We start from the raw sequence: 27364 nt of genomic DNA on the forward strand, positions 1-27364 counted from the left end.
GGCGGGGCGGGGCGGGCGGGCGAGAGAGGCTGAGGGGGTTCGCGCCGCGCACGGTGCCGCTGCCGCCATAGTGGGAGCCGTGGGGTGAGTGCGGGGGGCGGGGCGGTGGCGGGTCCCTGGCGGGGCGGCGGGAGCGGCCCCGGCCCCCCGCGGGCCGGCACATGGCGCCGCCCCACCCCGCGCTCGCCGGCCGTGGCCCTGTGGTCCGGCCCCAGCTCTGCCGCGGGGCGCTGCCAGCAGCTGCGGGCCGGGCTGGGCGGGAGCCGGCGGCCAGAGCCGCTCTGACCTTCCCCGTCTTTGAGGCGCCGGCAGCGCGGTCCCCGAGGGGCGGTGGCCGGGGCCCAGCGCCCGCGCTTACCGGCTGAGGGATCCGAGCCGCCGCCGGCTCTGCACGGGGCTGGGGGGGGGCCGGGCGCAGCTTGGCGGGGCCCCGCGTGTGGGCGGGCGGGCGGCGGCGGTGGTGGTGGTGGTGGTGGGCTGAAGGGGCTGGAAGGCTCCCGGCCCAGCTCCTCCGGCCGGCTGCGGGGTGTGAGGGGCCTCCGCCAGGGTGAGCTCGGGCCGCAGGCTCAGGGCGCCGGTACCTCTGGCGAGTGGCCGGTACGTACTCGGGCGGTGGGCGCTGCTCAGCGTCCTCACCGGCGTACCCAGCCTGCGGCAGCAAGCGGCTCTTCCTAGGAGTGCTGTCCCTGCTCAAATGTGCTTAAGGCTTTGCCGTCGTGATGGTCTGAGGTACCAGGACTTCTTGGCGCCGAGCTTGGTGCCCGTCGGTGCTTCTGCCCTGTTTTGTGATGGCTTGGTATCGCAGGGAGGGGCTGAACTCTCACAGTGAAAACTGCAAGGAGATGGTTTGCCTAGTGTGAAAGGAGGTGTACTTGAGTACGCTTTCTGCTTCGAGTATTTTTGACATTCTTACGGTATTACTGTTTTGCCAGAAGGTTGCGCAAGGCCTGAAGTTAGCCTGACATGGTTAAATCACTTTGTCATATAGAAAATGAAAGGTTCACACTTCCTTGGAGTAAAACTAGCAAAAGTGCGTGTGCTCAGTGATCTGTTGTAGCCATCTAGTTTTTTCCTTTGAGTTGCCAGTTTCTGGTGTGATTCTACAAGATATGATCTTTTTTTTTTTCACCTCTGTAGCCATTGTCGCTTTTTAGCTTTAAAAACAATCAAGACCTGCAATAATTTACAGTAGCAAGGAGTATATCTTGCATTTTGTTAACATGAGAGAGCTTTCTGAAGTTATTAAGTCCCAAAGATGCTGTTCTTGCAATTCAAATTTAACTCCCTGTCTAAGGCAGGCTGTAATGCTTCAACTGTTTGTTCTCATTTGAAGTCCATCACATCCAGTGTAAATGTGTATTTTAGAGTTGGATTTGTGGCATATACATTGTATTGCAGTCAAACGGGAACAAAGCCCAGGTAAATGCTTGAAGAGTAACAGGAATTGGAATCAGTTGCAGAACTGTTGCTTGAAAGTTGAATCTGATTGCTGAATCAGCCACCTCCTCAAGTTGGTACTTTTTTTGATTTCTCTTTTTCTGGGAGGAGTTGTGTTCAAGCAATGCTTTCTGTGTTTGTGTGTGGTGTGACTTGTAAGTTTTCTTTTAGCAGCAATAAAAAAGGTATTTCACATATCTCTTCATGGGAGTAGAGAAATTACTGTATATAATATTATTGGTGAAAAACATAATCTAATTTAAAGTGCAATGACATTTTGGCTTACTTTTGGGCCATTTAACTGTTTTCCAACGGGGGTCCTAATTATTATTTTATGTTCCTTCCTAAAAGATTGCAAGTTGTTTGGTAGATGATTTGAAATATATTTGTTTTAACATCTGTGTCTGTTCAGTTCTTTAGAAAAATGCAAATGGTAACAATTTTCTGCAGCTCTCTCTGTTGGGGTTTCTTTTGTCTCTGTCATTAATAATAGGATTGTCTAGTGTTGAGTATGCTTTCTATAAGGATTGCAATATATACTAATAACTGGTAACATTTGTAAGCATGATTTTTTTCAGTTGTTTTAAAACTCATAAATATTGTGGCATCACGGGCAGTTTTGATACTCATATTTGTGCATGGCCAATTTGTTTGCTTACGTACCATGTTGCTGGAAGCAGGCCTATTATGTGTTGCAGGGGAGGAAAAAAAGGAAGCAAAGGAGGATGGGAAATGAGGTTCTGGAATTGTAAGTGAAAAGTTTCGGTGACTTTTTTTTAGGTGTATTTTGGAAATTTGGAGCTCAACCAAAGATTGGAGACCAATCATTTGGAGGTGAGGTATAACAAGCCTTGCTTACACACATGAAAAGCTTGTGGATCATAAAGCACATTGGAGAAGATTTTCCATACTTTGAATGCTGCCAATCAATAATAGAGGAATGCTGTGGCTAAACGTAAAATTATGGGGTAATAGAATGCAAAATAGCAATGTTATCTAGGTCGTCTTGCATTTATCGCTGCACTAGGGTATGCAGGGTTACATTTTTAGGGGTAACTACCTTTGTGCTGTCTAATTCAGGGCTGGTATTTACACAACTGGTTACTTTTAACAAACATACAACAGTGATTGTTTTCAAATGTGCCAAACTTCAGTTGTGAACCACAAGAGAAGTTGCAAGGATTAAACTGCAGTTTTTGATAGAAATTCTATTTAGAATAAAAATTAATACTGAATATTATTTTGCTGCTGAGTTCATGAACAAACCTGGTTAATTTTTAAGTAATGATTTGGTACAGAAAAAAAGGTTATAACTAGTATGACATCTTTGCTTCTGTAACTTAAAAATCAGTTCCTAATTTTCTCTTAACCTGAAACAGCTGTCATGATAGTAAGAGATGGATAGATAGAAATATCTTATATTCTGCTGTTTCTTGGAAATTAACTGTTATGTTACTGTGCCTATGAGGTAAAGAAAAGTGTGGTGCAGCAGTTCCCACCGTCCTATCCCCCATTGCCTCCTCTGTTACTTTAACACTGAGCAGTTTTGGGTTCATCCTGCAGAAGAGAGATGTGATTTCAGCTTTGTAAGCTTGAATTCAGTTTTTGGATTGCAGCAAGAATACTGTGGAAAAATGCCAGATGTGTAGTGTTGTGGCTGTTGCTTAACAACAAAACATTATGTCTTCCTATCCAATTATGTAATATAATACATGTCTATATATTTCAAAATCATCTCTGCTGAGTCTTTGTGACTCTATTGGGTTGTCAGCTTGCAGGTAGGATGAGCATCAAGCTGTAGGCACAGTGAAAGCTTTGCCAGAGTCCCCCCCGTGTATTTTGTTTACTGGTGGCCTTGCACTTGCTGACATCTGTAACCAAAAAAATATACTTTGGGTTGGCATAATTCCTGCATTAATTTGTTTTAATGAAGTTGGAGTGGAGGAATAAAAAGACTGAGAAGGGGGAAGTCAATTTATCTTCCATATTTTTCTGAAGGAAACAGTCTGTGTCTTGCCACTCTTCCCCTTTATCCCTTTCCATCCTTTCACTGTTCACATATCTAGATTTAATTATTTTTAGATCTGAAAGCATATTTAGAATAATGTAATTTCTTGCGCAGCCCATAGCAATTACTAGGTGAAGGTCTGTGTTGAAATCAATAATTTCCAATTGGCCTGGAGCAGTTATTTTCAGATTGTTAACCTCCATGCTACTGTGGAGATGATAGCGGAGATACCTAAGAGAAGCACTTCTTTCTTGCAGTCTCTGAATGCATGAGTTTGCTCCTCAAGTGGAAATTTTATAGGTTTTCAAATGGAGAAGGATTGACCACTAAATTGGAATTTCTCAGAAAGAGGTACAGTGTGTTTAAGATAAATGACCGATGATGTGTGATGTCCCTGAGTAAGTTCCAGGATTTCATCACCCCTGTGTTAATGTGCATTCTGCCTGGCCTGGGCTTGTTTAGCCTAGAGAAGAGAAGGCTTGAGCGGGGCTTAATCCTAGCCTCCAATATCTGTCAGACCATTATCAGGAAAACGGAGCCAGGCATTTCAGAGGGGTACTTGGTGGGAGCACAAGAGACAAGGGGCATAAATTGGAACAGAAGGGATTCTGGTTGGACATGGGAGAGCTGCCCTCTGCATGAGGGTGGTCAAGCATTGGAACAGGTTGCCCACAGAGGTTATGTCGTCTCCAGCATCAGATCTTTTGTGGATCAAAATGGATAAAGGCATGGGCAACCTGGTCTGATCTCCTAGCTGACCCTGCTTTGAGCTGGAGGAGGTCCCTTACAACCTGAATTATTCTGTGATAATTTGTGTAGTTTCTTCTGTTGAGAGTGTATGCCTTTGCTAAAGGAAGATGATCTGTTATCAAGTGATTCTTGGTGTAGTTGAATAGGTGATCTGTTTGAGAGAAGATTAACTGGTCCTGTGATGCTGGTTCCATTGTGTTCCTAGAAAGTGTGCACAGGAGACGCTCCTATCTTTGTAAGTTGTAGTGGCAATAGAAAAGAGATTGAAGGAAAAACAGTCTAAAAACTGTTTGCTGATTTACTTTTCTTTTTTACTGCAGTCTAAAGGCTGCTCACTCTTTTTCATCTGAGCAATCAAAAATACATGCATGGTAGAAATTGCATGAATAACAGGAACTGAAACAACCGAGAGCTCTTTTGTTGTCCTTATTTACTCTTGTTAGTCAGTAGTGAAAGGTGCAGCAACTGGTGGTCTAAATAATGTTTGCCATGGATTCGCATGTACCCCTGGACCAACAGCACCAATTTAAAGGGAGCATTGGTGCTCTCTTGTTACACTGTTTTTCAAATCTTCCAGAAAACAAGCTTGAATTCAGTCTAGAGAGTTTAACTTTGGTGCAGTGGTGCGTAGGGCCAGCTTTTTAATATCCAGGGAGCGTGGTTTGTTTATGCTCTGATTACTTATGGAATAAGTGTAGTCATAACTGGATAATAGATGGCATTTTTTTTTCTCCACTAGCATGTTAGAATGTATTAGTTTGAGGTTTTTCCTCTTTAAATTCAGTGTTTTCTTTCTTGGTGTTCCACAGATCAGAAAGTCTTTACTGAGCTAATTTGCCTGTGATGCTTGTTCATTGATTCCTTGAATACAGCTTGCTTTTTAAATGTGGCAGTCCCTGGGAGACTGCCTTCGTTTTCTTTAGCAATTTACATTATACTTTACTATGGCTCATACTAGTTTTTGTTGACATTTTCAGAAAATGTAGGATTTTTATAGAAGTGCAGGTCTGCCATGCTTGACTTCAAAAAGACTTAATTTTTTAAATTGATAACAGTAAGCTTACATATGTCCAGGTCTGATAATGCAGTAAATGCAGCTGCTGGTTGAAACAATTATTTGGTCTTTCTCCATACTGCAGAGATAGCCCACCTGCTCCAAATGTCACTGGTGCTTACATGTTTCAGGAAAAGCGATCTGTTTATTTGTCTGTCTGCATGAGACTCTTTCTACTTTTGCCAAGTAAAAAGGTGGCTTTTCCTCAAGTTACACCTCCGAGTAGCTCTGGTGATGCTGCTTGAGATGGACTTTCTGCTGCAGCATGCTGACAGAGAATTGTCTCCAGGTGGCTTCATGGTTTCTTGTTTGTTGAAGGAAGCAACGGGAAGAGTTTTCATCCAGACCTTTTGCAGAAATGGGTCTTTAAGGACTGTGTTCCCCTTAGGAGTTATGGGCAGTCTTGGTGTGTTCATGCTGATCTCTCATGCCCGGAGTTAAGGCAGAGAAGGAAGAGGGATGAGTATAGATAGGAACATCTAAGCTGTGACAGGCAATGGGAAAAATTCTGTGTTTCTAGATTTTGTGGACAGAAAATCTGTTGCCTGAGGCTAGTGTAACCCTAGTCTAATTCAAGATCACTCATGGCCTATGTGAAGGCTCCTTTTTCTTCTAGTCCTCCTCTGTCTCATACATTTATTTCCTCCTTGGTGTTACTACTGCTTGGGTCATGCAGCTTCACATCATATTGGTGCCACCTGCCATGTGCCAAAGCAGATGAGGGGGAGCTAATTCAGGCAGTTGTTTCCCTCCTGGACCAGCATGGCTGGTGGTGCAGGACACAACAAGCTGGAGGAGCGTATGGGGAAAGGAGGGAGAGAGGCTTCAGGGTGTAGTGTAGCCTTGGATGACTTGGCAAGGTTGAGCAGCAACAGAAGCACTGGGCGGTATAGATGGGCGGGCTGGGCTGCCGGGATTGTGGGGCCCTATGGAAGTCCTGTTGATGTGGGGGGTCTGTGACTGCATGTAGGAAAGCCTGGTGTCATGGGGAACTGGGAAGTTCTGCATGGTTTAGGGTATGAATTCCCTCTCCTGTGCTGTGGGGTGCTGAACACAGGAGCTTTGCTGTGCATTCAGGGATGCTGTGTACCCGAAAGCATTGTGCAGCAGTGGCAGTGCCAGGATGAGGGATGAACACGGGATGAGGGAAGTAGGATGAGAGCTGTAGGAAGTGTGGCGAGAGGTGTGCAGAGGGCCAGAGTTTACACTGGAGGATGTGTCAGTGTGTTGCCTGGCAAAGGTATTGGAAAATTTTGTTTAGACATCACTGAGGAAAACTCCCCTGTGGAGCAGCAATCCCAGCTCTGCAGTGTCAACGTATACCTGTTGAAGAGAGAGTTGCTGGCAGCTGCAGCTTTTGCACACTGTATTGGGTTTCAGCTTGAGCACTGACTGCTGGGTGGTATTTGAGGTGGGGATAAATTCTCTAATATGAGCAGATTCCAAGAAATTGAGTAATGCGAGTTAAAGTATTACACTCCGTGTTGGTAGCTCAGCTTTGCTGCTGTGCTTCTGTGAAGAAGCTGTTAATCAAATGGGCTGTGATGTTCTTAAGTGGATGTGGTGAGGTAGGTTTGAAGTGACAAAGGAAAAAAAATTAATTAGCCTAAAGAAACTATCTCCTTTTCCATGGGGAATTAAGGTGGAATATCCAATAATAGTTATACAGTGGTAACTTTCAGCAGGTGCCTTTAAAAGGACAGATGTGCCACATCTTATGTGCTTTCTAGCTTACTGAAACTTCTTTTATCTGGCTTAATATTAACTGAATATTCTTGCCTCTGTAACCAAACTTTGAGTGAACTATGGATAAGTTTGGCTGGATGGCTCTGAGGCTCAGCTGTGTTGTCCTAGTGTTTGACAATGTCAGAACATGTGCATTCTTCCTAGCTTTGCAATAGATCTTAAAAGCCTTTTATATTACACTTATCTCATTAAAACAGCCTGATAAATGTATCAGTACAATCTTGTGTGGGTTGTATCTCATTGAAAGGGACTGGACTTGATAACACAAGATCATTCTTATCTTGTTCTTTCTTTAGGTGTACCTCTAAACTTCTTACATCTGTGATGACAGGCAGAAAATGTAAGACAGCATGGAGGAAAAGGTGACAAATCAGAAAAGGAAAATAAAAAACCTTTCCAGGGAGAGTGAGTGTGTTCAGCAAAACCATATATGAATGGCACAGGAAAAAGAGCAAGGTTGTAACAAAAAAAAAAGGTCAAGGATCATTAATTTCAGCAGCTTTTTTTTTTAGTTTGGTTCTCACTTCTGGCAAAATCAAAATTATAACTGGTCAAATTTATACTGTTTTTTTAATTTATTTAAAGGTATTTTACCTGCCAAAATACAAATACATTTTTTTAGAAGGAGCTAGCAAGCTAGCATACTAATTTTTAGTTTTAGAAACCATAATACTACTTTCTGTATTTAAAATACAAATTCCTTAATTTTTTGCAGTCTCAAAGGCTTTCTCACAGTTTCAGGATTGAACAGAAGGCATCTGGTGCTTGAGGGAGGCTGTTGTGCCTTGAAGTTGAAAGCCTCTGGGTCTAAACGAGGTGCAGTGCTAGCATGGAGCTTGATCTTGAGTTTGTATGATGGTACAGTGAGCTGTTAAGGGTGAATACACATCGTGTGTGTGTGTAAATTTAATTTAGCAATAACTTACTTTAGCTTCAGGAGAATAAGCTGGTGGTTTTTTGCTCTTCACTACTTCAGTGTTAGATGTGTGGCTATTTAACATCGATACTGTCAACTGGATTAGCACTTGAATATTTAGGAAGGATATCTGACAGTGATGTGAGCTCATGTGAAGTTGAAGCTATGACAATCCATAAAAAGTGAACAGAAGTGATTTTTCCACTTGGACTGATTGTTGGCTCCACCGCAGCCATCCCAGACTACTCACCTCTAGGTACCTGCAGGTCTGGAATGGAAACAGCAGACTTCAAAACAAAGTACTAGTACTTCTGGTTTTCCAAACAAGACATGAGAGTCCTCCTTAAGAGCAGGGTGGACATCACTCAGTAAAGTTTCCAGGGAGCTGGTGTGATGGTTTTAGGGTGGTTTTCTTTCAACATAAAATCCTTTAATACAGGCTGAAGTTGTTTGATTTCTACATCTGCTCCAGGTTAGGCTGGTATGTGGCAATTGTGGATGTGCAATCAATACAACTTTTTCTCTTGTAAAGAAGTACATTTAAGTTGTTCGGGATGTGCATGTGGTTTGGTTTTTAAACGTGTTGTACTTGGATGGATTTTTAATTTGTGATCTGTTTGCCCAGAGGAGTGATCACACTGGGTAAAACTCTTTCAGACTGAGTCATGTATTGCAAGTATTAGTGGAGCACATGTGATGGTGACTAAGGCCAGATTGTAGACCTTTTTGGAGCAGTTCAAATATTAGTTATGTGGCAATAAGTCTTTGAATTTTTAGTCTATGTTAGTGTGCAGGGTTACTGAGTTTGATGTTGACCATTTTGCCTAGGTGGTTGATATTGAAATAAGGATGTTTAAAAATGGGATAGGTATGTTTCTATTTTAAGTTCATTTTTGACCTTATCCTTGAAAAAAAAAAAATTTCTAAGGTACACTTGAGAACTAGCATGCAGCTAGCATCAGTTGGATGTCAAAAACCGTGAAGTCTGTAGCATGTTTTTGTAGTGCATTGTCGCAACCAAAGCTCCTACTGCTGAACCTCCTTTTTTCACAGGCTACAAAACATCCTTTTCTCAGCAGGGAGAACCACCTGGCCAGTTCTCTATGCTGTCACTTTCTCTGCTCCACAGATGCCAACCGCTTTCTCCCTCAAGTTGTCTGGATGTCTAAGATCTAGCAGTTGTTCTTGGTTTGTATTTTACTTTGGTAGTTGAATTTACTGCCCTGAAAACTTGTATGCTACCTTCTGTTATGCCATTGATCTAATAAGATATTTGGCTCTTCTGTAAGTCTGGCCAAATTTGTGTAACCTTAAAACTTCTGGTCTAGGGTTTGAACCCATTTCAGTTCCCATTTGTATGAGTAAAGCTCAAACAGCCAAAGGCCTAAAATATGAAAACAGCTTTCTTGTCTGACTGTGCACAGAAAGCTAGGCCTGGTAATAGTTGCTGTGGAGATCTTAGGAATATGTTTTTTGCTTCTCTTAGGAATTTGTCAAATCTTAAGCAGGTGTGTGAGTAATTGACATCTAAAGGAAGCCAAAATAACTGTCATGTCCTGTGTCCTAAAACAATTTCACACTTTTCCAGACTCTCAGTGCAATACAGAGCTGTAGCTCAAGGGTTCCTGGTCAGGGATTACAAAGAGGGACTAGTGGCTGACAGATCTTCATGTTTAGCAAGTATAATTTAGTTTGCTTGAAGTAAACTCAGACCTTAAAATGTAATGTGGTGGGTTTTGAGCACACCATGGTTGTGTTTTGACTTTTAACACAATTCTTCAGTCTTTCAGAGAGATATCAGGATAAAGAAAAAATGAATTTGCTTTCTTGAAAAATTTAATGGCATGGTAAAGCAATAATCTATACTGATTGTCCATGATAGTTTCTAGACTGGGTCTGTCTGGACTGCTGCACATGCTGTATGTTTAATCCCTCTAAAATAGAGGGACTCGTGTTCAGAAGCGTGGCATGCCTCTGAGCTTCCAGTACCTTCACTGGGAACTGCAGATTCTCACCACTGTGAAAAATCATGGTTTGTATCTTGAAATTATTATAGGTTCCAGGATAAATGTCAAGTGTACTTCAGCCCTAGTGACATGATAGAAGAGGAAAGTAGGCTTGTGTTAAGCAGAGAGCTAGTGAATTAACTCCTGTCGTGTACCATTGAAGGGACACTCTTCCTTAGAATGGCCTGTGGACAGTGAAATACCTGAGGAGCTGAATAGATAAATCAGTTGGTGTAAGCCACTTGCAGACAATCTATATTAACATGTCAGATGTTTACAGTAAATGAGATCAAGTCAAAATAGCAAGCGCTTGCCAACTTTTTCAGATGGTGTAATTTTTGAAATACGTGAATATAAGGTGGTAACGCTTATTTTTGTTCTTGCTCTCCAGTTTTGTACGTGAGTTGTGACCTCATGCTGAAATAGCTCTAGAAATCAGCAAATACTGTAATAAGAAATTAAACCATTTAGTATCCAAGATTTTTATTTCACAAAAGTCTAGGATACAGAGGTGAGATTTGTCCTACTTTTTCCAAAGAAAAATTCTGGCCAGCTGAGAGGATCTGTGTTTACTGGTGCTTAATACTCAAGCCAAGTGCTATGCCTATTTACGTGATTGTTCTTTCTGAGTTTTTTTTGTTTTGTTTTACAGTTGCTGGCTTTAGGTGAGGATTCAGAATGGGAGACAAGCCTATCTGGGAGCAGATTGGGTCCAGCTTCGTACAACATTACTACCAGCTTTTTGATGCAGACAGGACTCAGTTAGGAGCAATATATGTAAGTATCTACAAAAGGGGGGTGGGGCGCTCTCCCATTATCTGTCTAGGTTTCTCTGTTTTGATGTGTGGGAATACACAGGGTGGGATAGTGGGTTTTATCCTGACTCCAGAATGTCAGTCAGTGCAATCGCACTTACTCAACTTTTATTTATTGCATTTCCTTTACATTTCACTTCTATTTTGAGCTTTGTCTGCCTTATCTATAGGCAGTCAGACTTGGAAAACCCGCAGTTGGCTGTAGACAGTGGTTTGTAGTGGAGAGGGCTGGTGGTGACCCCATGATGAAATTCTCTGTAAAAGCAAGTTTGCTAGCCATAGTCTGCCATCAATTTATGGGCGAGGATTTGCTTGGGTCCCTCTTGAAGTGGGATGTGACTTAAGGCCTACTCTGTGTTTAGGAGTTTTTGCAGGCGTTTATCAGATCTTATGCTGTATTAATCCTCAGAACATTAAAATAGATTTAAAATTTTGAATCCAGTTAAAATATTTAGAATTTGTTAAAGAAATCTAAATTCAGTTTAAAATTCTTCAAAAGTTAGGGGTTTGTTTTTGCTCCTTACTTGGGGCAAAATAGATTTAGTTTCCAAAATTTAAGACTAACTAACCAACCCAAGAACATCAGCTTTTGGTTTTGGGGGAAGACTCCTCCAGAACATGCAGTGAGGAATGCTGCTGGGTGGCTTAGGCATTTCAGCAAGACACTCAAGTCTTACAAGTCTTCTAGCAGCATATCCTGTTCTTATGACCTGTTTTTCATCTGCTGGATGAATTGTTTGAAGCTTCACCAAGTTCTTGAGTGTTGAAACTGTTGCACAAACACCATCTGACACCATTCCTTATACCTCAGCGGTATCCATCAGCATCAATAGCATTTGCTCTTTGGATTGTTGTGTATTTGCTATCTGCTAGATTGTTGCCTTATTTTGGCCAAGAAGCTGTGTACAGAGAGCCTATAAAGCAAGAAAAACAAGTACCCTGTGTTAAGTCCACGGCTCTAAATATGAAGGCACGTAGCAGTTTCTGTCATGTTATTACCAAAACACATTCAATCCCCAGAAGACTGGTGGTAAGTACAGGCTAATTTAAATTCCTGGAAACATGGTCTTCCACACAATGAACTCCTGGGCCTTTACCACCCTTAGGATCTTTCTGCCTTTTGTCATTCAATGGAGATACCTATGCAAATGTAGTCAGGAGAGCTGTTATGCAGGTCACCAATATGTATTGTTTTGTGGAGTTCATAAGCTATGGAGGATGGCACCCTGTTTTGTGTGGCTAAAATGCATCAAGGTCACAACTTGTCTAAATTAGAGGAGGTTCTGCAGAAATGCACTTTTACATAAGCTTTTTGCGTTCTGAGACCCTGTGGGAGCAAACAAATTTTATAGCATGCAGGAACGCAGCAGGGAGCTCTTGGATTTGTTTTGCATTCCTGTATTGCTACTTCCACTGCAACGTTCAGTTTTCTCCTTTAGTGGTGTAATCCATTTGAGCTTTTGTCACCTATTCCAGGTAGGGATCTGGGCTAGTCACTTTTGCTATGAGTTGCTTGAGTTACATGAGTTGGAGGACTAAGTCGAAGACTTGTTTTGCAGTTATCCGCCTGCAGTCATTTTGCCAGAAAATGCTGTGGCTGCTACTTTCCTCTGCTTTGGGCATGTGGCTACTTACAATGAAATATTTCCTTATTTTTATGCCATTTTCTCATCTGTAGGGCTTTTGGGATAGAGGAGGGGATGCTTTTTGTTCTTGAAGCAGTTGCTCCAAGACTGTTGATACAGTGTCAGGTGGACACTAATTGGGTACCATCTGAAGTTGTAGTGTGTTTCAGGAAGAGCATATTTTCCTCACCATCATAATCTATGTCCTTTGCTACTCTTTGAAACATCAGGACGATCCTGCACCACTGTGTGCTCACCTGCTGATTGCTGAAGTGGATTCAGTTTTGGGCAGTGGATTCAGTTTTGGGCAGTGGATTCAGTTTCAAGGCAGGTTTTGGGTCCCCTCTGCTTTTGTGGCTTTCCATATTTGAAGGCTGTAATTTGAATTCTTGAGCCTCATTCCCTGGTACCATGACCTGGCTTCTCAAGTTATCAATGTGAGGGGTTGATGTCATGTAAGATGCAAGTGGTGTCAGCCAGATGACTTGCTGTGTGACTTTAGATTACACAATCTATCTAAGTCTCTCTCCTCCTAAAAGGAACACATCCAAACTCAAGAGGAGGCTGTATTCAGGGGCTCTTCATACTGCTTTCGGTTGTATCTGTGACTCTGAAATGCTTCGTGCTGTTGCCTGTGGTCCCCTTCTTTGTTCTTTTGGCTCTTGCTGCACTGTATAGTTCCTTCTGATGATACATGGAGGACCAGAAGCTTTTTTAGAGTGGTTGTGACTGTTGTGCAGGTTCAGCACAGCATGCGTGGCTGAAAGAAGTGGCTTTTTGATATGGTGTGTGTCAAAAACAGGGCCTGGAAAATCTACCAGAGAGCATACAAATGGAGTTCTTTGGAATCTGCCATTTTCTGCTGAGACATTCAGAGCTTCAGTAAGAGTTGAAGACTGGATGGGAGAGAGCAGGAAATCATGTTCCTCGAGGTATTTAAACTCAAAAAGGTGGAAGGAATAGCCATCTGCGATATGGTGCATGAGGACTTGGGCTATCAGGTATAGGGTGAGGGTGCTGTTTGGAGATGGCAGCAGGCAGATTTTGAGCTCAGTGGAAACCAATGTAAATTTAAATCTGTTTGCCAAGATTTAAAACTAGATTTGAGAAGGCAGAGCTATGTCAACAATAGGATATTGTGACTCTGGTTTAAACAGAGTATCCTGAGATGAATAGAAAGCTTCTTGCCTGTTGCTGTTATACCTGATATAGCATGCTCAGAACGCCCTCCCTTATATACTGGAAGTGCTTGTAGGCTGAAGCACCTCAATCGCTTCATGCCACGCAGGTCAGTCTGTTAGAAAACCTTTAGAGGCACATTCTACTTTTCTGGGTGTGAGTAGGATATGCAAATCAGTACGTGAGAGGAAAAAAGAAAAACTGGTGGTGCAACTCATTTTGTCAGATTTCTTCATATATTTTTGTCTCTCTACATGCTTGACTTCATCTCCATAGGATTTTTTTTTGGCATCCTTTAGATTTTCTTCTGAAAGCTAACTTTGATCCAAAGGCAGGAACTTTTTTGCTGGTAGAATCATGATAATGAAATTTAATCTACTTAATTTCTAGTTGATTATTCCAAACTTTTTCAGTTACTCTCTGTGGTTTCTTTCCATCTCCCTTTGAGGTAGTTTCCAAATAGCTGGATTCTAAGGGTATAGGCCAAGTAGACAGTCTCTTACCAGGATTGCTTAAGGGTTACCTAAGCAGGTTGATGAATTTTCTTCTTTTCCCCTCAGATTGATGCATCATGCCTTACGTGGGAAGGACAGCAGTTCCAGGGCAAAGCAGCTATTGTTGAAAAACTCTCTGTAAGTCTGTAATCCTTACCGAATGTTTTGGGAAACAGTTCTGAAGACTATAAATTAATTGCTTCTGAAAATTTGATTTTGACTTCAGCAGTTTAAAACTCTTGAATGTGTGACTTGTGTTTCCAAGTTTTGGTCTTCAAAAAATGTTACTTGTGATTTAATTCTATGTAGTGGGGTGTTCCATTGATGGCTCTAATGGTGGAATGTTAATCAACTCCCTTAGTTTGCAAGGTTATTTTGTGACTGCAGTTGCATTTTACATTACTGATTTATTTTTTAAAAAGTATAGTTCATAAGTTGACACCATGACCTAGAGGAATTAAAGGTGTCTTTTTGTTCTGTTAAAGTATGCCCAGGAAGTAGCAATAGCAAACCAGTTATTTGGATCTGCCTATGGTAGAGGCTAAACATGTTATTGCAAGGAACAATTTGTTTTCTGATATATAAACTGCAAATAAACTCTATGGTGGAGAACCTGACTTATCCTCAATGCAGAATTTGTCAGGTGTTCAGATATGAGCAGTTACGGTTCAGAATTTTGAAACCAGTGTTTCTTGTTCATCAAGTGAGAGGAAAGCATTTCTTACTGTCTAGAGAATGAAGCTCTCTCTCCATGTTCATTTAGTTAAACTTGGAGAAGTTTTAGCTTCTGGGTAAATCCATGCTTCTGTTATAAAACTGGATGCGCTTATAAGCTGTCAGGAAACTAGAAAGTTTGCTTCTCTTGCAAGATATGTGGAGGGCATGCTTTAGGTCCTCAGATCATGGTGTATCTTCTGCTCAGAGCATGGTATATCAGGCAGATATACCATTTTTATTACAAAGATTTTTCTTTGCAGTGTGTGACTTCGCTTGTCTTGTTGTACAGCTACTGCTCCTGTGTTTTGGAATCACTGCTTTCATCCAAGACATCTTTAACTGTGAAGGCTGAGGTTTGCCCTTGGGTCTGTGTTGTTAGGTGCCTGCATTGCCTTTGAGAAGGCCAGACACCTCAGAATAGCACAGCTTGCAACTGCTGGCTTCCAGATGAGGAGATACTCAAGTTCCAGAGTTGCTTGTTTGTGTACTCAGTGTTCTTTAGACTTCTGGGCTAGCAGCCATTTAGATACCCAACCAGCTAAGCATTTGCTTGGCCACAGTGTCTCAGACTGCTGCCTTGGATCTGGCCCAGTGCAGATCGGCCCCTTTCCCACCAGAATGTTACTCATCTTTACCTTCCCTGTCTGTGGTGCCAGTGGACCCTCTGGATTCATGTGCCTGCTGCACAGTCTTGCTTGGTGAGTGAAGGCATGCTACTTTGTCTCAGATAAAGTTTTTCTGACTTGTATCCATCTGCTTAAAGTAAGGAAGAAATGCAGTAAAATTATTCCATGCCCTTCCACTGCCATGGCTTGTTATGGGGCTGTATCAACTTACCGTGACTCTAATGTCTTTCAGCATACCTCTGTCAGCGCTAGGCTCTGTTTGCTGTTTCAAGGTAATGTGCACACCTTCTCTGTTTGTGCTTCTGGAGCTTCTTAGTCAGTTGAGCAGACCACTGAAAGTTTGACTCTGGAATTCTTTTGCACTTCTGCAGTCTTGCGTTCTTCAGTGCCTGGCTGATTAATCTGTGTAAGTGCCAAGGGGCAGGATTTTCTTTTACAGCAAGCTCTCTGCTGTGTAACAGCAACACTATGGCACCTTTTCAACCTACTCTCTCAGATGATGCTAATACAGTAGGGCAAGGTTGTAAAGGCATTGCTTTGCTAGCACTGATGCACCTGTACCTTGTTACAGAAAGGGAGTTGACACTTGTTCCTTCTGTGTTAATTGGTGCTGGACTTAGGAATTGTTTCAAATAGAGTGCCTGTCCTAATCAGGGGGCAGCCTGATTTACATTGAGCATTTGAGATAATCCTGTAGTTCTACAAACTTCCTGGACGAAGGAGGAAGCTGGGATGGGTAGCTTTGTTGCCAGGAGTGAGTTTAAGCTACTTGACTTTATTCTTGCAGAATTTATCTTACCTGACTTCAAGGAGGATTCCATGTTTTGGTAGCGAAAGCCCAGACAAGTTTTAGTGTCAGAGGCTGTTGTTGTGTGGCTTCTCACTTAAGTCACTTTTATTGTACTCTTCATATCAAGAAATGCTTCTCTCCAGTACAGATGGATGCCCATAAGCAACAATCCTTTTGAGGTAGCTTCTCTCCATCCTAAAAATAGGTGATCTTTCCTATCAGCTGACCCTACTCTTTCCAGTGGGATTGCCCCCACTGCATCACATGAAGAGTAGCTCGCTCGGCTGGCCAACCATTGGGGTCCTTTTCTCTGAAGGGGACAATCGGATACTTGAAACAGGCACCACCTTACCCAGCCTTGTCTTTGGTTCATTGTCACCATTTTGCAGGTCACTTTTTGCAGGTCCCATTTTGCTTGACTCTGAAGCCTTTCCTTCCTTCCTGTCTTCTCTCCCCAGTCTCACCTCTCATTGGCATCTTGTCACACTGGAAGCTGGGTTCTGGATACAACCACATTCATTCCCCTTCATCTCTCTGCCTTTTCAAGAGATTTTTCTTGCGGGACTCATTCAAGAAGCTGTTGTGCTAAGGTGGGACCAGGTTTCATAGTACTCCATTTGTCAAAGGAAGGGTGTGCAATGTCCCAGCCTATGCTTGTGCAGGCACATTCAAGTTTGGGATGGTGACCCTGGAAAATATTCTGCAGGTAGTTCAGAAAAGACTGCTCTGGATTTTTTTTTTTGTTACTAAATGTCTATTCCGTATTACAAACCAGTGGCTTATCTGGCAGTTCATGGTGGGTTGGGATTGTTCTCCCAGCCAAGAGGAAACACTGCAGGCTTTATTAGAGAGTGTTCTTGAGTAGTGTCCTTCTGTGATTAGAGGGCTGCTCTGTACACTTTCTTTGCTTCCCCAGGTACTGATCCTTCCACAGTTTGTATTCTCTGTTATCCAAGGATTTAGCTTCCTGGTATTCTTCCTGAAGCCTTGTGCTTGTCAGGGCCAAGTCTGTACTTCACATCCTTGACAGTAGGACTCTGATCTCCTTTTCTTGTACCTAGGCCTTCTAGGAAGTCTTTCAGGCTCCTTCAACTAGAGAGAAATGCAGAACTTGTCAAAGTACATGCTTGGGTCTGCCTCAACCTGTTAACAAATCAGGAAAATGAAGCAAAGGCATCGAAGTACAACCTGAGGTTTAAATGACTGCATGCTGCTGTCCTGTGCAGTGGATGGACTCTGGGTATCAACCATGTGGTCACTCAGAGCTCCATCCATGCTGAACTGCCACTTCTTAAGTGTCTAGCACTAACGCAGCTTTTGGTAGAACAGTGCCAAAATTGCGTTTGTGTGACAGGACTCTGAGATCCCCCAGATATTTGGTGTTCACTGCTTGGAGTTGTCTGTGGTTGGAATGTGAATGTGGTCCAAGTTGAGAGAGGAATTACTCCCCAATGTCTGGCGTTTCTCAAGGTGTGTTCCTTGCACACTTAACTCCAGACATACTTGCATCTGCTACATGAGCATGGAAAGCTTTTTTCTTTTCAATATGTGTGCTTTTGATCTCCACCTTCTCCTCTTTTCCCCCTGCTCCTGCCTGGTACGTGGCAAAGATGGTGCCTGTTGCTGTGTTGGTTCCCCTCAGGTGCTGTTACAAAGGAAAGAAAAAAGGGGAAAGGTGGATATGTGGATTTCAAGTCCTGAACGCTGGTTCTTGGTCAACCACCTTTCCTTTGTATTCATAGCCATTTTAATAAAGAATGAAATTTGGAGTTGTCTGGTAAACAATCTTTTAACACTGTTCAGAGCAGGGAAGCTTTGTACCTTTACATACGAACCTTCAGCTTGTAGATGAACTGAAGTTCTTCGGGCAGTGTAATTAGACTAGGAAAAGGTACTGCTTAACTTATATGGTGACATATTATTTCATGTCTCTGTGCTTGAAAAACACGACTGTTATGATCAACCCAGCCTGAGTAGTGTTGAGTTGCAACAACTCTCAATGCAGTGCTACCAAAATAGTCTAACACTTCATAATGTTGGATTTGCTTGATCTTTGTTCTGTAAGTTAAATAATGCAATGACTGTACATTTCTTTATTTTGTTTTCTTTTCATTGCAGAGCCTCCCTTTCCAAAAAATACAACACAGCATCACAGCACAAGACCACCAACCTACACCTGACAGCTGTATACTCAGTATGGTAGTGGGACAGCTTAAGGTAAACTCTTTCCATTACAGGTTAACAAATGCTTATGTCTTAGATTTTTTGCAGGATTCTAAATAATCTGATTTCTGAAAATATTAAAATGCTCTCTTGGGTGGGGAAGGAACACTGGTAAGCTTGCACTGGGATGTCATTCTTCTGCTGTTCAAGACCATCAAGAAACTGCTCATCCCTTCAGATAACTAGCACTAGGTAAACCACCTGTAATTTGACAGTCATATGTTCCTGCCAAGCAAAGTACCATGGTTTTTACTCTGCATACAATTATCACATGGGCTCTATAAGCATCAATATTTCCCTTACCCTGATGCAGTAAGGTTTCAGTGTCCTCTGCATTTAAAAGCATCATTACAGTGTTCTTGGGCAACATAAGCACATCTAGTTTAATGTGCTCTTTGATGTAACGTATGCATAAAGCTGTGATTTAGCAGACATTTTTTGTTAGCTGAAAACCCTTCAGTAAGACCATGTTTTTTCTTTGCTGTCACAGGACACAAGAATACAGTTCTGGTGTTAATGCAGTCCAGTACCTCTGTAGTCAAAACTGGTTCAGCAATGGGAGTGTTGCCTCTGAGATCAAATGTTTATTGTTGAAACAGCTGCTTCTTGTGAAGAAATCAGATTATTTTTCAGGCTGTAGTATGATTACATTGCTGTTTATGTTATAATACTGGACTGCATAAACCTACCCAGTCTCCTGCTCTTTTGAGGAGACGTTGGATCTAAATATACCAGGGCCACAGACTTGTAAGCTAATTACACCACTTATCAATGAAAGAAGTTGTCTTGGAATCCGCAAAAAATATCCTGTATGTAAAGTCAGCTGTAGGCAGCACTTGCTCACAGTGAGCAGTGTTTGTTTAAAAAGTGTGTTTAAAAAGCAATAGTTAAAATTATCAGAGTTAGTTTTGCCAGGGTTTGGTCCAGCCATGCTGTCAAGTCAGGACTGTAAAGCCATCCAGTCTTTAGAGTTACTTGGATCCAGTTTCTTTTAAAATAGCTGTTTAGGTTTCCTTTTCCTGGTAACTCTGAATGGCACCTCTGGTATCAAAACATTCAAACTTCCACTGACTGTACTGTTAACTAAGGAAACATAGGACTGAAAGTTTAAATCTGCTTGCTTAGCTATTCTCCTTAATTGTTTTGGGCTGGGTGGTTGAGAAAAGCAGTTCCTAGTGTATTGCATCCACTTCTAAGCCTAACATAGATAGCTTTGGCTCTCATTAAAGTTGCTCCTGCAAGTTGGATTCCAGCTTTCTTGTTGCTCAATCCCTCCTGCACATACTCTGAGGAAAGACAGCCACATGTAGCCACGGAAGGCATTGAATTGCAGGACAGGTATGATGTCAGACACTCTGATCTCATCTGTCTTACTCTTGGTTATGCACAAAACTCAGTGATGTGACCAAGACTACTTGACTCAGTGACTTGGGCCACTCACATCTGCACCTGGTCTTGCACAGTCATGTTTTTAAGGTTATTGTGTAATCATATAGCAGATCACAGCTTGCAACAGTGATTGTGTTGAATCCTGCGGCAAGATACCAAGTTTTTAAAGATTCTGTAAAGCTTTTGGGTTTTCATGTCCTTCAGTATGGTGTTAGGGTTGTAGATGCAGTCCAGGAATGCTGAAATTATTCAGAATAATTCAGGGATGACGTGATAGTCGTCTAAGTACTTGGAAAGAACATATTGGATTAAAGTATACCTATTGTCATGATCAATGACCAACTTGTTTGTGAATTTTTAGTAAGAGAGGCAACATTTTTTCCACTCTTCATGTGTATGTGTCTTCAGTCTTAGCTTTAAAAAGCACATTTTAATGCCTGGGAAATGTTGCTCCTCCCTGAGATACTTACACAGGTGGACAAATGAAAGGATCAGTAACAGTCTGTAGCACGACATATATAGTAACCATTTCTGCCAGTGCACGAACCTGGTTGTCATATGTAGAGAATACTTTTTCTTGTGCTAATACATAGGTGTTGACAGCCATTCTAATGCATCTCAGTGCTGTCCTCGATACGATTCGGTAACTGAGAACAACTGGGTTCAGTTAGTGCATTTTAACAAGTGGCTCATCTGTCGCTCCAGTTGAATGGGGTACACTTTAGCACACAAACATGGAACAGCATTCTTAGTTTTATTTAAAGGTTGCCTTCTTAATGGTGTGGCTGTTCTGCACAGCTCACATCTGCTGGTGTCAAGGAAAACTGTAGAGAAATTTGCACAAGGAAAGGGGACTTTGAAGACCATCAGTAGCAGGGTTTGAAGGGAAAAGCCATGCTTTCTGCTTTACTATTCAGTTATCCTTTTCATGAGACTGTGAGCCAAATTCTTCAAAGCCAGTACAGTTTAATGCATATGCTTTTGAATCCTCTGCAGTTTTTCAAAACTTGTGTTGTTTTATGTAATAAAGGAGCATGCATAATGCTTTTAATAGAGTAATACAAAAAAAAGCTAAAATACCTGTAACATGCCCTTTCTAAGAACTCATTCTTGGCATATTTAAATGGCTTTTCTGAGGCCTTAGTTGCTTGAATTTAGTCCCAGAAGTTCAGTGGAAACTCATTCTTGAGTGAGCTGGGCACATTTTGTATTTCTTCCTTAAACCATTATATTTTGATCTTGCTTGATTTTAGGGGAAAAAAACAAACCAAAGCAGAAAAACATTCTGCTCTCCCTGCATATACTGTGAGGTGAACTGCTACCAAATTGTCACAAAGCCTCAGCTCTCTTATTAACTGTACAAGAATAGTTCTGGAAGAAATAACAGGGTCAAGGACTACTACTGTCAAACTCTGTATTTCCTTTACCAGAGTATTATGCCTTAAGTAAGCCTTCAGGTTTGGGTTGTTTTAAGCCTTTGGCCTCCCCGCTGGAGGGGTCAGTTGAAATAATTACTGCCCTGTGACAAGGTCAGGATGTGTATCTGCCTCTGTGCTCCTCCAGTCTACAGCCCAGCACGTGAATACCAATATGAACTGTAAATAAAAAAAAGCAACATCTTTTGCAGCAGAATAATCATGTGCACTGATGGAACCAGACACAACAGCTTCTTGGAGAAGATGTTGGAGAGTGATAGAACATTTAAGTAGTGTGAATGTTACTAGTGAGGATCTAACTTGCTGACAGAAGCAGTACAGTAATCGCTTTAATTAAAAAGCATATTTTCAAGTAAACTTACGAAAAATCCTCTTTAATGGATGTTGGGATAGGTAGTAATGTTTTTTTATCCTTTTGTAGACGTATAATAAATATACCTCCACTTATTCCAATTCTGTTAATCATTTTTTATTGCTATTCATTATCTGGGTGCATGCTTGCTTGCCTCAACTAGGAAGAGTAAGCATCAGTTTAAGCCTTTAGGAGTGAGTTTCATTTGGTGTGATGAATGCCAAATGAAACTCCTTTGCCAATGTTCATCCAGAATGTCACCCACTATTTTCAGTGTGCTTCACCTAGTAACGTATTTCTCCTGTCGTGCTCAGGCAGATGATGACCAGGTTCTAGGCTTCCACCAAACCTTTTTGTTGAGAAGTTTTCAAGGTGCCTGGGCGTGCACCAACGAAGTCTTCAGGCTAGCCCTCCACAACATTTAACCTTCTGCCTTACCTCTCTTCCATGCAATCCTCGCTGTCCTGGTTGAGTAAGGAGTGCTCTCTTCTCGCTCTTCTGTCACTTGATCTCGGCTGAGAAGCATGGCTGTGGCTTGCGCTTTCTCAGAGCAACGTGGCAGATCTGTGGCTCTCCCCCCGGAGTGTGAATTTTGAAGTGATTGTTGCAGAATTAATTGTGAATAACTAATTGTTATGCAGTGTTTCCTAGTCTTAAAAGCAAAAGGAAATTTGCAATTAAAATAACTGGATGTTTTTGTAATGCATGCTGAACACTTAAAGCATTGCTTGAAGCCTGTTAAATGAGGCTTAACATCTGAAAGAACCTGCTATATTAAGTAATTAAGCCTTTCCTTTGAGATAAGGACAGCTACAAGCCTGCAGTTCAATCAACTGTTGCTGTGGGGTGCTGGTGAAAGAGTAGGACTGCCTCTGACCAGACAAGAGGAGAAAAGTTGTGCAGCTAAACTTGGATTGCAAAGTAGTGTTGCATCTAATACTCTGACATGACCCATGGCTCTGTGAGCTGAAGACTTTCTACAGTTTTGAGCCTCCATGTCAGAAGGGATGTAGAAAAACTAGAAGAGGTCAAAAAGCTGCCAAGATGGCCAGTGTTGGAGAGCTTGTGGAGCTGGGAGAGGAGGCAGCTAAGGGCAATCTGCCTGAAATGTAAGTGGAAAGTAGTTGAGTACTTCTGACAGCCTGAAAGCACGCTAACCTTGGTGGTGCCAGACAGTGTAACAAAGGACAGTGGTTGCAAACCATAACTTGGGAGGTTCAGTTTGGACACAAAGGAAAGATTTTCACTGGAAGGCTGAAACCCTGGGAAATGGTGTCTGGACACCTTGTGAAATGTCTGTTCTTGGAGGCTTGGAAGACTCTGCCAGACAAAGCTGTGGCTGCTGCAATGCTGCTGGTAGTCTGTGCTCATGCTGCATGAAGCTGGACTGGAAACCAGAGGATCCTTCCAATCTGATTCTGTGACTTTTTCATGCCATCCTTGAATTAAAATAAAAATAAAAGAATTTGAACTGCATAAAGGAAAGATTTGTAGGAAAAATAAAGGCCCTGTGTTTCAAGCCTGGGCTCGCATCTGGAATGCAAATTTTGAGTTGGACATAGCTGAATTTGGAGTAGAAAGTAAGGGTAAAGAGTTTCAGTGATGTTATCTGAGCTGTGATAAAGATCCAAGATAAAATGGGATAGGATTAGTCTATACCTTCTAGAGCATCTCAAGTCACTCAACTGTGGGCCTTTGTTATACGTTAATAGGTCGTATTCAGAATTTTGGGAACGGACTATAAATTACTTCATTTGCCTTAAATATAGTCTAGGTTTTTCCTTGTTTTTAAAGTATATTGCTACTCTATGCTGTGAAGACATAACATGAAAGGAATAAAGAAAGCAATAATGTGTGACTTCATTGTGGGAATTTGCCATATGTACAACAGCAAGTGTTTGGGGAAGAATTCCCTTTTCTCTTCATCTCTTTTCATGTGTCCAGTCCTGAATTGTGTAAGAAAGGTGGAAATTCTCCTTAAGCCAAAGCACCAAGAGCTGCAGTGCAGCTAGCCTTATTGGAAATTGAGGAAACCTACACTAAAACTAATCTGGTGGTGATATCTTTTTTCCCAGAGGTATATTTTTAAAGTGTACTCATGTCAGTAAGGACATGCTCAAATTTGGTGTGAAAACTACTTATGCACCTTGTAATAGATGCCTCAGTGACCTAAGAAGAAGAGACCATAGGGCGACAGAGTATACTAAATGCTTATTAATAGTGTTGATTAGAAGTGATTCAAGCTTAAATGATTCTGCCTGGCTGGCTTAAACTGAGCCATTAGAAAGGAGCTGACGTGAATATGAATTCATTCCAACTTAGTCAAAAGGGATAGCATTAATAAGATGCTTTACCAAGTCGTATGTCAAACTTTAATGTACAGCTCTCTGATGCTACTTAGTTTTCTTAATGATTCCTTCATGTTCAGGAACCTACCAACTATCAAGCAGTAGTGAGACTATACTAGGATGCAAATATTATATTTGATACCTAGGAAAAGCTAGAAAAGGCAAAAACCCATGGGTTTCATTGCTCAGGCCACCTCTTCAGCATGGATATGCAAGCATCTTTTCTGGGCAGATCTAATAATGATAATACTTCTCCTGAAATAATTGGCATGACTGTTGTCATATGTGCTAATGAACTAGATGGATGGCTGGTCTAATCCAGCATAATTGCTTGTGTTCACACTGTGCTGAATATTATGGAGCCTCTGCCTAATGCAAGAGGAGGCATATGTCAATGTGACAAAAAGCTGACCAGTTCATCAGCCTGTTGAACAGTGACTTTATTGGCACTTGTCTTGCTTGAGGATTTTTCTTTCATTCATTTGTCTACTGAACACTTAGACTTGCTCATATTTCTGCTTACTTGTTGCCTTCTTAATTTCTGGCTGTAGTAGTTTCCTCATTCACTTTGTCCTTCATGGTTTTATAGTAATTTGATATCTTGCCCGTTCTCCCCACCTTGATCACACTTTTGCAGGCTAGAGCGTCATACTCAATTTACTTTCTTCAGTAGGAAGCTGTCCTGTAGCTGGCTCATCTTTCTTGCCCTTCTCTGGCCTTTGCCTATTCTACCATGTTAATTTTTGTTAAATAAGTGCATGCAGGATTTGATAATGTGGGTGCTCTCTGTGCATTTATATGGTTGCTTACTTACAGGTTTCGGTTCTCTGCTCCTTTCCGAATAACTGCTAACACTGTGCTTGCCTTGATAGCTGTTGAGCTCTGAGCTGGTTTCAAAAACAAAAGTAATTGTCCATCAAGATTTTAGTATCACTTTCCTGAGAGGCCATAGCTAATTTAGGGCCCTTTTTGGTTTTCCTCTGTGGATTAGCATACACTTACTGAAACTGCACTTCATCTACATTTTATTTCCTAGGCAGTTGTCACTGGGAAATCCTTGCAGTGGTTTTAGATTTGAATGCTGCTTTTACATGCACTTCATCCTACCAGTGCTCTGGCAGACTTGCTGTTTTGTGATATAACTGATGTCCTTAGCAAGTTGCTCCTCAAAGCTGACTTGTTTCACAGTCAATTTATCACTTACATGAATATTACTTTTTAAGTAAAGGGGGTTTCTTTGTTTATTTTGTCATCTGCTTTGCTCTGCAACCTTTTCACCTTGCTTTTCTTGATGGACAGCAGCAGAGCATTGAGAATAAACTTTCAGCACTTTGACAGTCTGTTTCATGTGTTCCTCTGGCTGCTGCTTTTCAATGCTTTTTTTTTTATGCATTTCCCCCCTTTTCTGAAGCTGAATAGTTGTGAGCTGAAAGAACAGAGTGTAAAATCCTCCAAAAATGCTGAATTGAATACACCATGGTCAGTATCAGAAGATTGTTTTGTGGCTAGGTCCTGTGTGCTGTTTAGATTAAATCCTATTATGTGATTTCCAGCTGACTTGAGAATCATTTATGTTATTTTGAGGCTTTAGTTTGTGCATTATGTCTCTGAGGAGACTGGTAAACTTTAGGTGGGAGAACTAGTCTCCCTCTAATACTATTTTCTGCTTTGGTAGTAATATAGTAAATATTGTGCAGGTACTATAACCCACCTAGATGAATTGTCAAAGGCAGGAGTTGAGGCACTGCTGCAATGATCCCTGTGCTTAGAACATCTCGTCACAGCTATAGCAGATACTTTACTCCCTTTGAGCTGTTCCTAGACAGTGGAAGTGGGAAGTACCACATTGGTGGCCAGCTGTACCTGCTCTGGGAAAGCTTTCAGAAGTCTAGATCATTACCTAGATCATTCAGGCAATATTGTTGATGCTGACTTCTACAGAAACTCTTTTCTGTCATCAATCCGAAGTACAGCAGCTACAGACTGATTTTGAAATACCTTGCTTTATGCTTGGTCCCTGGGCAAGGCCCAAAGAAAATTTGTGATTCAGCACTGAGGCAGGCACGCTCTTATCAGTGTTGTGAAGCTGCTGGAATGAGATGTCTGCAAGTCTTCCAGAAAATCCCAACTTGAGATGCCATTGCAGGATTTCTGTGTCATTGGGCACTAAGTGTCCGCAGGGCACCCTGGAACAGAACTTCTGGTTGTATTAGTCTCTCTTGAGGTACTAGGCATCTTACAGCATGTGACATCACTGTTAATGTTGGCTTTTAAGTCATCTTATTGTGAGTTTTGGAATACATTTCTCAAAAAAGAGCTTTTTGAACTTTTCTCCTCTCTTTCTACAGGCTGATGAAGACCCTATCATGGGATTCCACCAGATATTTCTATTAAAGAACATCAACGATGCCTGGGTTTGCACCAATGACATGTTCAGGCTAGCATTGCACAACTTTGGCTGAGCTGGCAACCCTGAGGCACCCATGCTTTTTTTTTTTCCCTCCTCTTCTCTTACTGGTATTATTCACACTCACAGAACATTCCAAATATCATACACAAACCTGCAGCACTGCAGAGCGTGAGCAAGCAAGACCTGTGACCTGCCCTTCTGCTGAGTTTACATTGTCACTAGATGAGTTTCTTGTGCATGATGTTTGGAAGTTAGACTTAGCTGCATTTGACAAGAGAAATTTGTGTTGTACCAGCATGCCTCAGAAAGAATTTATAATGCAAAAGGTTGTTGTTTCTTTACTGATGAGATGCTCTATAACCCAAAGAAATGAAAGAACAGCAGCCTGCACAGCCCAGATATTGATTTGTTCAGATGTTTCAATGCTACATTACACAATAAAACCATGAGATTTTCTTAACAGTTTAAATTGTTTTAATGAGTTGGATATGGAGTATATGGTACTGTTTGCTTTGGATACCCTCTGTTTGCCTGGTGAGGTAATGTTTACAAACCTAAAACTCAAGCTGAACAACACTTGATAGTTTTACCAATGAAGGCAGTTCAGGTATGCCCTTGGCCATACAACTTTTTTCCCTCCCTCTCAGCAGCTTTTATAACAGAGACTTCTAGCTCAGTTTTTAACATGGACAGGTTAGTTCCCAGCTGTTGTATTTTACCAAGGCAAAAGCCTAAAATAATACACAAGGATGATAACAGTCATGGTAGCCTTCATGACATCTATTATATTCGCCCTCAAAGCTAAACAGGACAGCTATATTTTCTTCATAGGCAGACACATGGGATATCAGTCCAGTGCTGCCCTTCCTAGGCTTTGTATCCAGCTCTAAAGCCCTGGCCAGATTCGTGATCTGTGTCCTCTTTCTAGCATCCCTTCCTTATAATTTGAGCTGGTTGGGAGAACTGAGCTTGCTGTGCAGGTTTTTACAACATGGTTGGTTGCCATCTATGTTCTACCCTGGAGGTGGCGGTGTTCTGCCAGT

General features: G+C 41.7%; 1 protein-coding gene across 2 annotated transcripts; it reads left to right on the top strand.

The window, feature by feature from the left end:
• On the top strand, positions 1-26784 carry NUTF2 (nuclear transport factor 2). Of its 2 annotated transcripts, none has more exons than XM_072872337.1 (5): positions 1-84; positions 10570-10694; positions 14097-14168; positions 18282-18380; positions 26260-26784. In XM_072872337.1, exons 2-5 carry the CDS (start codon positions 10596-10598, stop codon positions 26371-26373), a joined length of 384 nt encoding a protein of 127 aa, XP_072728438.1. In that variant the 5' UTR covers positions 1-84; positions 10570-10595; the 3' UTR covers positions 26374-26784. The 2 variants fall into 2 exon arrangements, with proteins under 2 accessions (XP_072728438.1, XP_072728439.1); XM_072872338.1 differs by lacking the exon at positions 1-84 and adding an exon at positions 8973-9099.
• The last annotated feature ends 580 nt before the right edge of the window (positions 26785-27364 follow it).

Source organism: Ciconia boyciana, chromosome 9 (genome assembly GCF_034638445.1).
Source record: "Ciconia boyciana chromosome 9, ASM3463844v1, whole genome shotgun sequence".
Taxonomy (NCBI): domain Eukaryota; kingdom Metazoa; phylum Chordata; class Aves; order Ciconiiformes; family Ciconiidae; genus Ciconia; species Ciconia boyciana.

Excerpts from the sequence above, each read along its gene's own strand:
- NUTF2 (XM_072872337.1), top strand. The coding sequence starts at position 10,596 with ATGGGAGACAAGCCTATCTGGGAGCAGATTGGGTCCAGCTTCGTACAA. Across the intron at positions 10,695-14,096 it reads CTCAGTTAGGAGCAATATAT|ATTGATGCATCATGCCTTAC; the intron begins GTAAGTATCTAC and ends TTTTCCCCTCAG. Across the intron at positions 18,381-26,259 it reads TGGTAGTGGGACAGCTTAAG|GCTGATGAAGACCCTATCAT; the intron begins GTAAACTCTTTC and ends CTCTTTCTACAG.